We start from the raw sequence: 16276 nt of genomic DNA on the forward strand, positions 1-16276 counted from the left end.
ACATATGAATACGGTAGAACCGGATCAAATAATACTGAGGCGTCCTCTGTGACAGACTGAAATAAATCCCTGTTAATGACCGTGTCAGAAAGCAATAGCATATGTCCTGCCGGCATAGCGTAGAAAACAGCCTGGGCACGCCTGATCGATCCTCCACCTCTGGGACGACCCCTGGCTGCCTGATCTCCATCCCTTAGCTGACTGGGAGGTTAATTGAAGTAACTGGAGCAGAAGTCGATGGGCTGACCCTTCTGCTGATGCTGTCTGCCACCGAGGCGAGGGCACTGCCTCCTCATGTGACCAAAACCTTCCGCACTCATAACAGTTGCCCGCGTAAATTGGAGATGGGGTCTGACGGGACAACTCCCCTCGCTTCCGAGTGACTAGCAGATGCACTCGGCGCGGAAGAACCTTGAACTGATGGAGGCAGAGATGAAACTCTGAGCTTGGAGGGTGCTGAAGTGAAGTCTGACCCTGCTGGGGCCCATGAGCATGACTGGAATAAACAATAGGCACACTGGTGCCTGAGCAAGGTGTCCTGCTGGTAATCTCCACCGGCTGGGCCGATCCGGAGCGGGCTAATTAAACGGATTAGTAGGTGCGCCCGGCTACTAATACCTCTGCACAACTCACGACCCACGGGCCTCTGGCGGCCCTCAGTAGGTGGCACCTGGAGTCGTCCGTCCGCGTCGGTAGCTCGTGTTCTCACCATCTGTGAGAGAGTAGAAAATAATAAAAGATTTATTTCACAGTTCACAAAGCCCGCACGACAAGAGTTCAAGATGTGGAGCATTCCTAAAGGTTCTGCAGCCGTCTCGAGGATAAGTACAAGAACGTCCCGTACCGATCCATGAGACTCTACTAAGGCCGGGCCTCATGACTCCGCGAGACCAAGTAACCTAAGGCCTCTGATACCACCTTGTCACGACCCAAACCCCGGTCGTGATGGCGCCCACACACTGCTAGGCAAGCCCGACCATTTACAACAAACATTAACCGATTATCACAGTGAATAAGTGAATTTTCCAACAACTTAAATACCAAATTAATATGCGAAATCCTGAATTAGATGCTACATTCGAACAAACCCAAATATAAAATACTAAATAGACACCAGAATCTGGTGTCACGAAAAATGAAAAGCCTTAAACAAGAATATTCCCTAATCCACAAGTCTGTCTAGGAAAGAAAATACGAATAAAAGGATAAAGATAGATGGGAAGATCAACTCTGCGAAACAGCTAGCAGCACATGATACTCCCGAATCTGGCTCGCTCGCCTAAACAAATCCTCAATCACCCTGTGGTGAACCTGGATCTTGCACACAAGGTCAGGGAGTATTGTGAGTACTTCCAAACCCCAGAAGTAATGAAATATAAATAAAGTCCTGAGGATAAGAAATCCTAAATATACACAAGGGTAAAGCTATAAATACAGTAAAACAGTAAAGACAAATTATAATAATACCCGACAACGATAAAGAATAAATGACAATTAAAACATGCAATGCCAAGACATAAACCGGTACTCTCCAGTACCCCGCGTGCGCGTCAGCCTGCTCCATTATTTAACGTCGACGGCGCTCAACTGGGGTGTGCAGACTCCGGGAGGGGCCCCTACGGCCCAAAGCGCAATAATGAAGCCATATCGTGGCATCAAAACAGGCCCTCGGCCTCATAATCAATATCCATATCAATACACTGTGCGGCCGTGCAGTGCGATCCCATACCAGTCCAAAATCACATAAGCCTTTCGGCACATAATATAAAAATATTCAGCCCAAACTTCATTTAAAATATGTATTTTAGTTTCTACTTTTAAGAAAAAAAATGGCTGAGTTTACAAAAATAGTGTTAAATACCAGGACTGAGTTCAATATCTAGAAATATGGTAAGAAACCAGTAAAAATAATCCCTGAAGGATTCAAGTAGTTGGCACGAAGCCCAATATGACAATTAATTCCATTTTTATAAGGATATCACAAAAACTACAACAATTAGGTAGTAATTTATTATAGCGGGACGGACCAAGTCACAATCTCCGACGGTCTTCTAACCCCAACGCCCGTTATCCGGCGTGCAAGTCACTTCACATAACACACGATGTGCAAATTCGGGGTTTCAAAACCCTCAACGCATCATTTACCATTTATTACTAACCTCAAGCTGGCCAAGTCCTAGCTTGCTATGCCCTTACCTTTCGAATTCACCTCCCGTGCATCGGAATCTGAACAAACCAACAACAGAATACGTCACAAATATGCTAAGGGAATACTAACCCACACTCGAAATGACTCGAAAAACATCAAAAATTACGAAGTTGGCAAAACCCGAGCCCCGGGCCCACTTCTCGAAAAATTATAAAATTCACATCATCGGATTCCTTATCTTGCCAACGAGGTTCCATGCAATATAAGAACACCAAAACGGAATCCAAATGGCCCTCAAAATTCCCATTTTTGTTCTGTTCTCTTAGGTTTCAAGCCCTAAACCACCATTTTTGACCTTAATTCCTTGAGTTTTTTCATGTAATCATGTATTTGCATGATAAAATTGTGTTCTAAGTCCAAGAATGCTCTTACCTGATCGAAGTCCTTGAATTTCCTCTTCAAAATCGGTCAAGAACACCCCAATTCCGAAGTAAAAAATATGTTCTGTAAAATTTCGCGAAGGGATTAAAAACCCACTTCTGATCAGTTATTTTCCGCTTCTGCGGTCCTTTGTCGCTTCTGCGACTACCGCATCTGCGGTCTTTTTCCGCTTCTCGCGGAATCTTCTAAAAATCCAAAAAACCGCTTCTGCGGTCTCTCTTCCGCATCTGCGGCTTCGCAGATGCGGCTCCTCTAACCGCTTCTGTGAAAGCAGCACCAAGGCCCAAAAGTCGCTTCTGCGATCCTCTCCTTCGCTTCTGCGTGACGGCTTTTGCGGTCCATTTCCGCAGAAGCGAAAATACCAGATACCAGATATTGAACCTGCAATCTCCAACTTCAATTTTCATGCCCGTTAGCCATCCGAATCACCCCCGAGGCCCCGGGACCTCAAACCAAAACACCAACATGATCCAATACTTATTCAAACTTGCTCCAATCATCAAACACACCTCAAACAACACTAAAACCATCATTTCTCATCGAATTCAAGCCTAAGTTCTTTCCAAAACTTTCCGAAACACGGCATTCGATCAAAAAACCCAACCAAAACACCTTCCGAATGACCTGAAATTTTGCACAAACATCCAAATAACCTAACGAAGCTATTGGCAACTCTCGGAATTCCATTCCGACCTCGGATTCAAAAATCTCACCTATCGACCGGAATTCGCCAAAATCCTAACTTTGCCAATTCAAGCCTAATTCTACTCTGGACCTCCAAAATCCCTTTGATTACACTCCTAAGTCACAAATCATCCCGCCGAAGCTAACCAAATCATCGAATCATATCCGAGCCCCTCTAACAGAAAAAGTCAACGTCGGTTGAATTTTTCCAATTAAGCCTTCTTAAAAGAGACTAAGTGTCTCATTTCTTATCAAACCCAATCCAAATCAGCTCCAACACATCTAATACTGATACTGAAACATAAGGAATAGAAAATGGGGAAAACGGGGCGGTAACACATACGTGACGAGGGTTCGGGTCGTCACAATTGGGAATCACAATTATAAATTAACTTATTTTAATATTTACAAAAAATTAAACTATAATTATAACCTGCTTAGTTGCTCTAATTATTAACATAAAAAGACTTGTGCTATAATACTCATTTAACATCAATGTCCAAATATAAACATCAAATTGTAAAATTGATTGAATGGTATTATTTCCCACTATAATTTGAATGTTTTAACAAGATAATACATTAAAGGTACAAGTGTAATTATATTAACAATTTTTCTACAGTAAAAAACTTACCGATCTATTTTGTAAACTAATTTTGAATACATCCAATTTGATCTTGCAAGTGTTTCAATAGTGGGAACAATTAGCTACCTGATGAAAGTTAAAACGAACAACATCATTCTTCTACAATACGAGAAAAGTTTAAAAAAAAACTTATGATTTTACTTTATGTCTTGTATACAATAAAATCAAGAGAAATTTTTAGTACAAGTCAACAAAGAGAACTTCCAAAAGGACTGGCATCCCCTAAAGAGGCAATTTACTACTTCAAACAAAGAGAACCAACTGCACTAAACAAATATATAATAATATAAATTGGTAGTAATTCAATATAGTAGTTCAAAATTATATTTTATTATAACTGTTTAAAAATGATGTTACTTGGTGATAAATAATAAATATCTGATAGAAGTCTATATAAATTATAAAGTTCTAATTTTTTCTTTAATTAAGGATACAAGAGAAATGTTTTTATTTTTTCTATAGATTTATCGTATGTAATTTTATAATGAAGTAATATAAAATATTAAAGACAATTTATAGATTGTTTGAAAACTTATCATGGAAGAATGGAGTTCAAACCATTATAAAATCAAATTTTCACTGTCAATTTAAGTACATAAGAGATAACCTCCTAGAACAGATGAATAAATATCATCACTTAAATTAACTTTTAAGGTTAACCAAAACTATAGCTTTTAAAAGTTACTTTTGAATATAAAACTTTTAGGTTTGAAATCACCTTCAAATAGTGTGAATACATGAAAACCTTCAATTTTATTTTTTAAATTGTGTTAAAATAGTATGGGTAAATATGAAAATCTTGTAAATATTTATCTATATTTCTTTTTGTTGCTTTACTATTTAAAAATTAAATTTACTTTTTCTGTGAAAACTTTTAGTTGACTAAAACAAAAATTAATAATTTTATCAAATAAGAAAAAACATTCAAAGTGAGTATTTGCATGGAGTAACTCTATGCAAAAGTAGCCTAATCATCAGTACATTTAAACTTTTAAAGGAGTGTTGTGGTCAAGGGAATATGGGGTCCACCTATATCAAGGAGGACACACTTTGCATTTAAGAAATACAAACAATACAATATTTTTTTCGAAATGACATATATGCCCTTGGTTGACCATCTTTCCTTTTCTATATAATAGAAAAAATTGGCTTTTATGGTGGTTATGACTTTTGGAGAATGTTGGCAAGCAACTTGCAATTGCAGAGACTCTCACCTCTCACTACAACCAAATCCAATGGACAACACACCCAAAATATCTAATATACCACCGGAACCACCGGACTCTAACCAAATGGAGGATGATACCTCCCAAACACAATCTACAAAGAAATGCTTCTTGACAAACAGGACACCTCACAAATAAACTACTTTGTATCTGATTTGGAAAAACTAGAATTTGAACTAAATGGCAAGGAAAATCTAGGCCCAATCCTGCTCTCCCAAGAGGACAAATTAGATTATATGAGCCATGGCGCTACTCGGTCATCATTAAGCTCTTTGATCGGTGTATGCCACATTATCTCCTCGGATCCAAACTAATTGAACTATGGAACCCATCCGAACATTTAATCTTGATTGACCTAGGATGGGATTTCTTCATAGTCAAATTTGGTAAGGAAGAAAATTTCGTCAAGGCTATTCATCAAGGGCCATGGTTCATATCCGGGAGCTTCCTCTCTATCAGACGGTGGGAACCAAAGTTTGTCCCACAGGAAGCCACCCTATCCTTCACTGCGATATGGGTACGACTCCCTCAGTTGCCCACCGAATTCTATGACAAAGAAGTATTGGAAAAAGTTGGCAGGAAGCTTGGGAAACTCCTTAAAATCGATACATGCACCTCAGCAACACTAAGGGGGAGATATGCCAGAATCTGCATCCAAGCTCCACTTGAATCACTAGTCGCCACATCTGTCGCTATTGGGGACCATAAGAACCTGATTGTCTATGAAGGTGAGAACGTCCTATGTACAGGATGTAGAAGACTAGGTCACATCCTGAAAGGGTGTTCACACAGGCAAAAACCCATCTCATCACCACCACCACATGACAGCCCTAACTGCTCCAATTCTAAAACAAATAGTGACGAAGAAGAAGAATGGAAAACCGTATCCTTTCCCAGGAGACGCAAGCAAGTACCCCCCCTTCCCCCCTACAGCAACGCCAATCAACAAAAATGAATAGGAAAGGTAAAACATCTTCCCATCCAGAAGGCATCCAAGTTCGAATGTTCGACGCCATCTCCGGTAAGTTTCTCGAAACCCAAACTTTCCATTATACTTCTAAAACTAACCCAATGTAGGCCGCTAGCCCAGCCCAATGCACAAAAGACATCCCACCCCACCCCCTCACCCCCACGAAGAATTAGCCCATACACAGACAACCTATAAGAGACAGGCCCAATATAAGTACAAAGAGAAAAGTGGGCCCAGAAGGAAGAGAACCAACACCCACTGCGGATAAGGGGCCTACACCCCAAAGGCAAAATCAACCGCCCCTTCCCCCCCCCCCCCCCCCCAAAAAAAAAAAACTCCGAAGTCAACTAGCACCAAGGCCCAGACGGGGGGGGGGGGACTGACAGTGAACCAGACGGAGCACCACACCATCCCAAAACCCAATAACACTCTAGTAGACCCAAATGATGATCCCTACTGTTCTACATCTCCCCTACAAACACACTCTTTGCAAAATCCTTCCATGGAAACTCAAGAAGTAAATCTGAGAAATCCAAAAGTTGCAACTGATTTAACAACAGGCCTCAACTCAACCGGATTTTCCCGTAATCCTACAACCTGTGTATTAGACATAGGTTACGAAGCAATTACCATGGGTGTCGATCCACCTCCATCATCAGCCGAGACCCTTGATTACCCCAATAACCCCCATAACCCCCCATTTAATAGTAGTCCAAAAAAGGATAAGTAGAAAAAACCCAAAAATGGAATCCCCTCCCAAACCCCCAATCATTCTGACCTCCATCCCACCAGCGCAGGACCCACACCAGCGTCCTAGCTGGAGATTGCTCTCCATGGCCAGGCGTTGTGCTACAACTTTCAGCTGGGAAACCAGCCAATCTCCCTCATCATCCAAAATCCGGCACATTTAGCCAGAGTCACTGCAGAGGCGCTAAACAAGGGTTTGGCGACGTTTGGCGCTCAACTATGGCAATCGATGGTGCTACAACGACCCACCTTTAGTCCACAACATGATGCAGCAAATCTTCAACACCATTCCCTTCTTCCCGGATCCGGAAGCAACAGAACCTTTTGCGACTCTGCAGTTCAAAGTCCTTCCACAGTGGCCACAACAGGACCCTTCATCTTCAATGCAAGAGAAGCAATCCTCACTGCCACTGGAGAATATCTCGAAAGAGATATCCAAAGCCTTAGAGATTCTGAAGAACCACGAAACACCCATGGAAAAGGAGACGTCGTCACCGTACATCCAATCGATGATAGACTCTCTGTGGCTAGAGGCAGTACGAGCGGTGGAGTTCAGTGTGGACCACAGCGAGACTCTGATGCTACTATGCCCGAAGAATCTAGCAAGATGTGGGCTGAGCCTGTCCTCCCATCAAAGCCAAGGTGTTCTGAAGCCACTCCTGACCCTAACTCCAGTGATGAGATCCCAGCCATCTCCATCCAGGGGAAAGGATGCGATACCAACCCAGGGAAGGGACAAAGCATCGATGAGTAACCTCCCACCAAACCCTCCCCCCCTAATGAATTTCATCATATGGAATGTTAGGGGGGCAAACAATGCCGAGTTCAGGAGACACTGCTCAGAAATGGTGAAGATGCACAAATCTGCAATGCTAGTATTGTTGGAAACCAAGATGGCAGACCACAAAAATCTCACAGAGGAACTGCAATATAATCTGCATATTCAGTTCCCAGCAGTAAGCCATTCAGGAGGTATAGTCATCATATGGAAAGAGTCCTCCCTTCAGGTAGATGAAGTAGCAGTAACACCCCAGGGTATCCATGCAATGGTCAAGGTACTCCCATCAAACCCCCCTTGGTTACTTTCTGCAATCTATCCTAGTAATTATATAGAGGTTAGAAAGACCCTCTGGGATAACTTGATTGATATTTCCATAAACTTTAAGGTAGTTGGTTTGTGGGTGGGGACTTCAATGAAGTCTTGAAAGCTAGAGACAAATTTGGGGGCAACCACATTAACACATATAGGAGCAACCTATTTTGGAATTGTATAAACAATTGAAAGTTAGTAGACCTAGGCTTCAAAGGTAGTAAGTATACTTGGTCTAACAAGCGTTACAAAAATAGGTCATGCTTTATCCTAGAGAGAATTGATAGGTGCTTTGCTAATAACCTCTGGGTAAATGAATACCTAGAGGAAAATATTACTCACCTTGCTAGGACCCACTCTGACCACTGCCATTTGTTTGTCAAACTAAAAAAATAGCACACAAGTGGTCTCTATCAAGCCCTTTAGGTTCGAATCCATGTGGTGCAGCCATCCAATGTTCCAAGCTCTTATCAGGGACTCATTCTCAATCCACTCCACCCTAATTCCTTCCTCCACTAGGTTCAAAGAAAATGCAATGAATTGGAACAATCTAACCTTTGGCAACATATTCCATAAAAAAATAAAAAAAAGACTGGTTGCCAGGATTGTTGGGATACAAAAATCCCCCAGCTACCATTTTAGCAATTTCCTCCAAAATCTAGAAAATACCCTTATTGAGGAACTTGACTCAATCCTAAAAAATGAGGAAGATTTCTAGAAGCCGAAAGCAAGAATCAACTGGCTCTCTGATGGTGATGCCAACAACCAGATTCTTCCACACATCAACTCTTAATAGAAGAAGGAGAAACATAATTCCCTCCCTCAAAGATGAATTAGGAAACTGGCAGTATGAGCCTTTGGAAATCAAAGAATCAATAGCCAAGTTTTTCCAAGAGCTCTACTCCATATCCCACTCACAATCACCAATGCACACTACCACACATAGCCCTAATATGCCTTCACTATCCAACATTCAAAAATCCACCATTGCCATGCCTCTCAGAGATAGTGAAATTAGAAGTGCTATTTTCTCCTTTAAACCCTTCAAAGCTCCAGGCCCTGATGGCCTGCATCCCTTCTTCTACCAAAAATACTGGGACATAGTGGGGAAGGATGTCATTCAATTCTGCAAAAATTGCTTCTTAACAGCAACAATGCACCCATTGATGAATGAGACCCTCCTGTGTTTAATTCCAAAATGTCCCCAGGCATCCAAGATTAAAAACAGTGACCAAAATCCTAGTAAACAGAACTAAACCTTACCTGTCCCACATAATAGGTCCTAGTCAGGCAAGCTTCCTCTCCAACAGGAGAGCATTTGATAATGCTATCATAGTCCAAGAATATATCACCCACTTTGGGAAGATGAGAGGCAAATCATCTCACATGATCCTTAAGATCGACCTGGAAAAGGCCTTTGACAGACTAGAATGGTCCTTCATTAAGGAGACCCTCCATGCCTTCAACTTTCCCAATGCCACCATCAACCTCATTATGTCCTCCTCCATCTCCCTCGTAGTAAATGGGAAACTGAAAAAATCCTTTAAGCCCACCAGAGGCATCAGACAGGGTGGCCCTTTGTCACCCTATCTCTTCATACTGTGTATGGAGAGGCTCTCCAGGGCCATTGAGAGGAATGTCCAACAAAAGAAGTGGTCCCCCATTAGCATTAGCAGATCTGGCCCCAAGATATCCCACTTGTTCTTTGCTGATGATACCCTGTTTGCTACACCTAATCAGAGAAACCGTACCTTAATCCTCATTACCCTCAACTCCTTCGATCAGGCTTCAGGTCAGAAGATCAATCTTAGCAAGTCCAGAGTCTTTTTCAGTGCTAACTGTCAACCCCACCAAATGGAGTCCATCTCCAACAGCCTTGCCATTCAGGCAACATCCAGCTTTGGCAAATACCTAGGGTTCCCTATTTTCCACAAGAGGCTCACCCACAATGATTTCCAATTCATCATAGACAACCTTCACACAAAATTGGCTGGGTGGAAAACAAACATGCTAAACATGATTGGGAGGACTACCCTACCAAAAGCCTCACTAAGCACTATCCCTAACCATGTCATGCAATACATCAAACTCCCCTCCAAAACATCCAAAGAGATTGATAGAATCCAAAGGAATTTCATCTGGGGTACCACCCTAATAAAAAAAAAGATGCATCTTGTTACATGGGATACAATCACAAAACCTAAGGAACATGGAGGCCTAGGAATCCAAAAAGAAGATCTGAAAAACAAAGCCATCCATTCAGGATTGGCATGGAGGCTCTACCAGAACCCATCCCCCCTCTTGGCAAAAACACTCATTGCCAAGCACTGTAACTGGAGGCACCCTCCAAAAAAATCAAAATCAAGCACCTGACAATGCATCCTCAAAGGGTGGGAAATATGCATACAAGACAAAAGATGGGTTCTCCACTCAGGGAACAGAGTCAGCTGCATCAACGACCTTTGGATCCCAAATCACCCTTCGATCAGATCCATGATCGAAGGCCCTCCTTCACAAGAGGATCTGTCCACAACAGTGGCATCAGTCCATAACAGTGGGAATTGGGATTTCTCTACCATTTCTCTAAGCATTTCCCCCAGTATTAAAAACACCATTCTAAACACATTCATACCATCCAATCCTATAAAAGAGGACAAAATGATCTGGGGAATCACCACCAATGGCATCTTCATCTCAAAGTCAGCCTACTCCCTCCTGAAAAACCTTACACAACAAGAGTGTGCAGACACAAGTAAAAATTACTTGTGGATCTGGAAATTGAAAGTACCAAACAAGATCAAATCCTTCTTTTGGCTCCTCTTCCACGATGGGCTCCCCACTGGAGCTTTCCTTCACCATATTGGGATACATCTGGGTCCTAAATACTGCTTCTGTAATCAGGCAATTGAGACATCCGCTCACATCTTCTTCGAGTGCCCCAACACAAAACTATTCTGGGGAATCCTAGTCTCAGAAAGTACAAATCCAACTCCAAGCCAGATCATCTCTTTCACTAGTTGGGATTGGCCCACCACATGGGCCTCCCTCAAAAAGCAACCCTTCAACAATGTCATCAATTGGGAAGACCTACTCCCTTTCTGCTTCTGGCAGATTTGGCTTACCAGAAACAATAACCTATTCAACAATAGGAAGAATATGGTCAACACAAAAGCTACTTTGGCAAAAACAACTGAGTATATCACCTTATTGGTGGACAGAATACCCACAAAGGAGAAAACTATCTGGGTCAAATGGACACCCCCTCTAAACAACACATATAAGCTCAACATGGACGGGGCTGCAGTTTGGAACCCGGGAAAGGGAGGAGTGGGAGGAGTCTTCAGAAATGCAAGCGAGAACTGGGTGCTGAGCTTCATGGGAAGTATACAACACACTACCAATACACATGCAGAGCTACTGGCAGTGCTGAGAGGATTGCAAATTGCTGAAGAAAGGCAGTTAACGCCTCTAGAAATCAACACAGAGTCCACAGAGGTAATTAGAATGCTTAACAACGGAAACCTTGTTTTTGACTCAATTATTTTGAATGCAAGTCAATCGTCCAAAGACTAGGAGACGTGGTGGTGAAACACGGCTACAAGGAGACGAACAAAGTTGCTGACATACTAGCAAAGGAGGGTGCCAAGAAGGATTTTTTTGATAATCTTTTTGTAACAGCAGTTCCTCCGGTGTTCGCTACACATGTTTTTTGGACAGATATTGCAGGAACTGCTTTCTCAAGACAAGTTTCGGATTGTAACAGTACTAATTATGCTCATAGCGAGGGGGAATTAGCATACCCCTAGTAACAATGCTACTATGCTCTACCCTAACGGGTATAACTTTAATGAATGTTGAAATGCACCCTTTAACCAACAAAAAAGACTTTTGGAGAAACAAGTGAATAGTCTAGTAATTTCTTTGTCCTAACACAAAGAAAAATGATTTTATTAGGTAAGTTCATGGTTGAATGACCATTTGGCGAATTAACTCTTACTACAATTTTCACTGCGAAATTCTCAATTTTAATTTAATTTAATAGGATATAAGATAAGTTGAAAACTGATATCTTCCGGTGAGTCGAACGCCGAACGCAAAAACCTCCGTTAAACACTTCTTATTTCTTCCACAAGAAGTTACGTTGCGCCAATTCGTTACTGGACAACTAGCGACTGCTCGAGAATTGATCGATTTAACTAGATGGATCCCGAGGTTTATTTACACTTTTGATACGCTTCTTATGCAATATTTATTTATTTTTGCGCTTGAGTTTCTGATTTTTTCTTTTATTTCCTGACATCGATATTTTTATTGATTTGCAATCTTCGATTTTTCCTTTGATTTTTATTATATTGTGGCAAAATTTAGGAGAGCTGTAGGGAAAAATAGTCTAACTATGAATATGATGAATGAATTTGTCACATGAGAGCCCAATTAGAACGGAATAGATATAGAAGATTCATACAAGTGTTGATTGTGGATGCTCCAGTGTCGGTATAGTAGTAAATAGTGGTGCAAAGAAAGGATTTTTTAAGACTCAATAGTACTTCGGATGGCGGAGCTAGGATTTTCACTAAGGGGATTCAGTGGTTCGTGCGGTAGTGACCAACGGTTGGTTGATGCTTGGTGGTTGGCGCCGGTGGTTTGAATTGGAATCACTTATGGTGGTTGTGACGATGGAGGCGGGTCATGATTTTCGGATGACCAAAAGCAGCCTTAGCAATAAACATTTCTCAAATCTGGGATGAAGAAACGATTGATGCTATTCAACTAGACAGTGTAGGAAGATGATCAGCTTTCAATTATATATGCTGCTGTATAATAAACTAGTGCAGACAATTCCTGTAATCAATCAATCTATCAACCAACTATGCTTCAGTTCCAAATTAGTTACGGTCAGCTATATGAGGTATTCATTTGGCACTATTCGAGTCCAATTTAGTATTCATAGGATACTTCATAGTTAGACTATTTTTATGTTGGTCATTAGCCTACAACAACACTTATCCTTTATCTAAGCTTGGAGCTAGATTTATTTTGTGAAACACACATTGCGTAGACGATTCCTTATTAAATAAGATGGTGTCGATTTTTTCCAAACAAAAAAGGAGCAGAGAAAAAGCTTGCGTAGTTGTTTTATATTCTCCTCGATTTTAGAACTGAAATACAGTTTGGTTAAATCATAAAGAACTAATGTTTTGTCTCAAGTGTCTCATCAGAGGTGGATTACCTAACAATGAATAGGGGGTTAGAATGATCGATAGGTCACCATGAGCTAGGGAAGGGTTTTATTCTGTTCTTGTTCATTTAGGGATTTTTTTTTGTAATGAGATGGTTAAGGGAACATTATACTTCTTTTTAAACATTAACACGTCCAAGGACTTTGTGTCGAAGTGTGTTTTCTGAAATCATTGTAACATCATTTCCTGTCTAAACTGTAGGCACATATTTGCATTTTAATCTTTGGCATCTCTTTGCACTTAGTTGATTGAATTGTAATTTAGTTCTCTAAGTCAAGGATGGATTATTTGAGTGGAATCTACACTCTATTCTTGTTGTACATTGGCTTTGTGACAAGGATATATGTGCCTTCATAGTTTTACTTAGTTTATAAATTGCTGCGACTTCTCACTTATACCCTATTCTTATTGCTGCTCTTACTTCAGCAAAAGAAATTGAATTTTTTTTGGTGCTTTCTCCCATTTCTTAGAATGTATCAATTATATGAATGCAAATTCCATTCAATGCAGGTTGGATTGAGACTGCTTCTTTCTCCACTGGGTTCTAATATAGTTGTGCGGACAGCATGGTGAGCTGCTATTTAATTTTATCCACTAGAATTATTGCTTATGATTTATGAAAATTGTGTTTCTGGTAAAAATATGATTCTTATTTGGGAAGATTAGAGAAGATTGCTTCTGTTATTGATGATGTATTTTATTATGTGACATCTACAGCTGTTCTGTGGGGGTTGTTTTACCTGTTTATTCCACATTTAAGGCAATTGAGGGAAGAGATGAAAATGAGCAGAAAAAGTGGCTTCTGTATTGGGCAGGTTTGTACTGCTTATTTTTCTTAATGCTTTTCTCCGTTGATTTTAAATCCCTTAATACGCTATTTAATTTTGTGGTAAGCAGTATTTCAACTTTCTAGACAAAACCATTACATATTGCCCCTCGTTAATTGATATAATACTTCTAGTGCAGAAGTTGTTGAATTTGGATGCAGGCTGAAAAAAACGGTAGCATCAATTCAACATAAAATATGTTTTTCTGGAGAGACCCCGGGAGAAGGCATATTTAAGCATCTTAATATAGTTGCCTGTAGAACATTAGAATTGATTTTGTGTTGCACGTATCTTTCTTATAAAAAGAAGATTTGCGTTGCAAGTCATGAGTAATTACTATTACTATTTTAAAGAAACTATTGAATTTTACCTATAAACCACATAAAAAACGATTATGATTGCAATGATACTGAGGAACAAGAGATGTCTGAATTTGGGAATAAGTTGAGAGACTACAGTATACTAATACATGGTAGGTATATATGCTTTCAGTGGGGCATTTATTGGGATTCACTTTTATGTGGATCAGCATAGCATTCCTGCTCAGACTGTATGTTCCTATAATAATGTTCAGTCTCTCTTTGATAGTTGCTCTTCATGTACCCTAGGGTTACGGGATAATTTTGTTGCATTTTCTTGGACATTCTTTCTTCTTAGAACTGAAAGAAGTTTCTGTTGCTTGCAGCTTATGGGTCTTTCAGTATTGTTGAGTTATTGACTGATAAGATTCTCTACTGGTATAGCTCTTGTTCCACTCATTGTACTTCTAAACCATTTTAATGCTTCTGCTAATTTAGTCTGCTTATGTTTTTCTCGTTCCAATTTTGTCAGGTTTCCATTGTATTACCACATGAAGTTTGCATTTCTTGTTTGGCTTCAACTTCCTACTACTGATGTAAGCTAAAGAAATTGTTCTTCTCTTTTTATTGCTTGTGTTGTTTTATATTCATCCTCCTCTGGCTCTAATTTTGTTTTCTTAAGTTCTCCTGTTTAAGGGATCGTGCATAATTATAGGATCGTTCAGGATATTTCTCCTGTACAACCAGATGTGTTCTCAATATGTCTTTATTTGACGTGCAAAGTTCTTTAGACAATTGTACTGCATTGATCTTCTGTATATGTAGTGGAGTTCCTCTTACCCTCTCTCTGTCAGGAAGGCTGGTGCATTCTCACTCTGTTAGAGTAAACTCTTGTGGTCGCTTGTCTTACAACTACTGTTAAATCTCAGTCTCCTCCCTTTAAACCTTTATTCAGAACTTAGTGCCTCTTTTCTTGTTTTACCTTTCTGATTTCTCTGGTCAATGTTGATGTTACACAAATTATGGATGCATTTCAGCATTTCATCCATGAATTCCAGATCTGGCAGAACAATTTAATTGCTGAACATTGTGAGTATCTAAATGGTTTGAACTTCTGTTTGCTACTGACAGGGGGCAAGGCAAATTTATATGAATCATCTTCGTCCTTTCCTCTTGAAGCATCAGGCCAGACTGGACCAAGTAGTTGGATTTTTTTATGCTCAAATGGTAATTATAGACTTGATCTTCCTATTTCCCTTTTTTATTTTTATTTTCTTGCTTTTTACTTTCTTACTGTTTTGGCTCTCGTTGGTTTCTTTCCCTTCTTCTCGTGGGGGTTGGGGAGCAAAGGGCAGGGATCTTGTGTCTCCGAGTTATACGTTAGAAGAAGGCATAACTCTTGATTCATGTTTGGTTGATGAGGTGTGATGTCATCCGATGCCTTCTGATCGAAGGGTTGGATTCCATTTTCTAGTTATTTTTACTTCACATAGATCTTAAGTCATCTACACCCTGGTCTGTAGCAGTTCGATATATTAGTTGGGTTTTGGATCTTATATCAGTATCCAGTATCCACAACCTGGCTGGCTCTTTAATTTGCTTAAGCTAATTATCTATTTAAGGTGCAACTCGCACGCAGCTAATTTTGCATTGTCATTTAACCTTGCATTATTCCTGCCCTCGCAGTCCAAGTTTGTTAGCTTGCATCAAGCTGAAATACAGTTCGTGAGGGCACTTCTGATGAAGACCTTCGTATCAGGTAGCCGTCATACACTTGTGACTTGCTGCTATTTCGGGTGTTAGATATCAGTCGTTCCCCTTCATGTATCTTGTGTTACTTAATCGTTACATACTTTTCATCATTAATAATGTCCTTTTGGTTAAGTGTCTTGACAAAAATAAGTATATGGTGTTCATTTACATATTTATGTGCCAATTCCCCCCCCCCCCCCCCCCC

The 16276-nt window shown here is 40.4% G+C and overlaps 1 protein-coding gene across 2 annotated transcripts in view; it reads left to right on the forward strand.

Moving 5' to 3' along the window:
- Positions 1-11849: 11849 nt before the first annotated feature.
- The window catches only part of LOC109221050 (HVA22-like protein k), a 5049-nt gene continuing 622 nt past the window's right edge, over positions 11850-16276 (forward strand). The window contains exons 1-8 of one of the 2 annotated variants that reach the window (XM_019385509.1): positions 11857-11907; positions 11996-12165; positions 13704-13762; positions 13911-14008; positions 14706-14757; positions 14852-14915; positions 15451-15546; positions 16006-16078. In XM_019385509.1, coding sequence (XP_019241054.1) covers positions 12154-12165; positions 13704-13762; positions 13911-14008; positions 14706-14757; positions 14852-14915; positions 15451-15546; positions 16006-16078 — 454 coding nt within the window. In that variant the 5' untranslated portion in view covers positions 11857-11907; positions 11996-12153. Of the gene's footprint in view, positions 12166-13703; positions 13763-13910; positions 14009-14705; positions 14758-14851; positions 14916-15450; positions 15547-16005; positions 16079-16276 lie in introns of both variants that reach the window. The other variant, XM_019385508.1, reaches the window with a different exon arrangement.

Source organism: Nicotiana attenuata, unplaced genomic scaffold, assembly GCF_001879085.1.
Source record: "Nicotiana attenuata strain UT unplaced genomic scaffold, NIATTr2, whole genome shotgun sequence".
NCBI classification, from domain to species: domain Eukaryota; kingdom Viridiplantae; phylum Streptophyta; class Magnoliopsida; order Solanales; family Solanaceae; genus Nicotiana; species Nicotiana attenuata.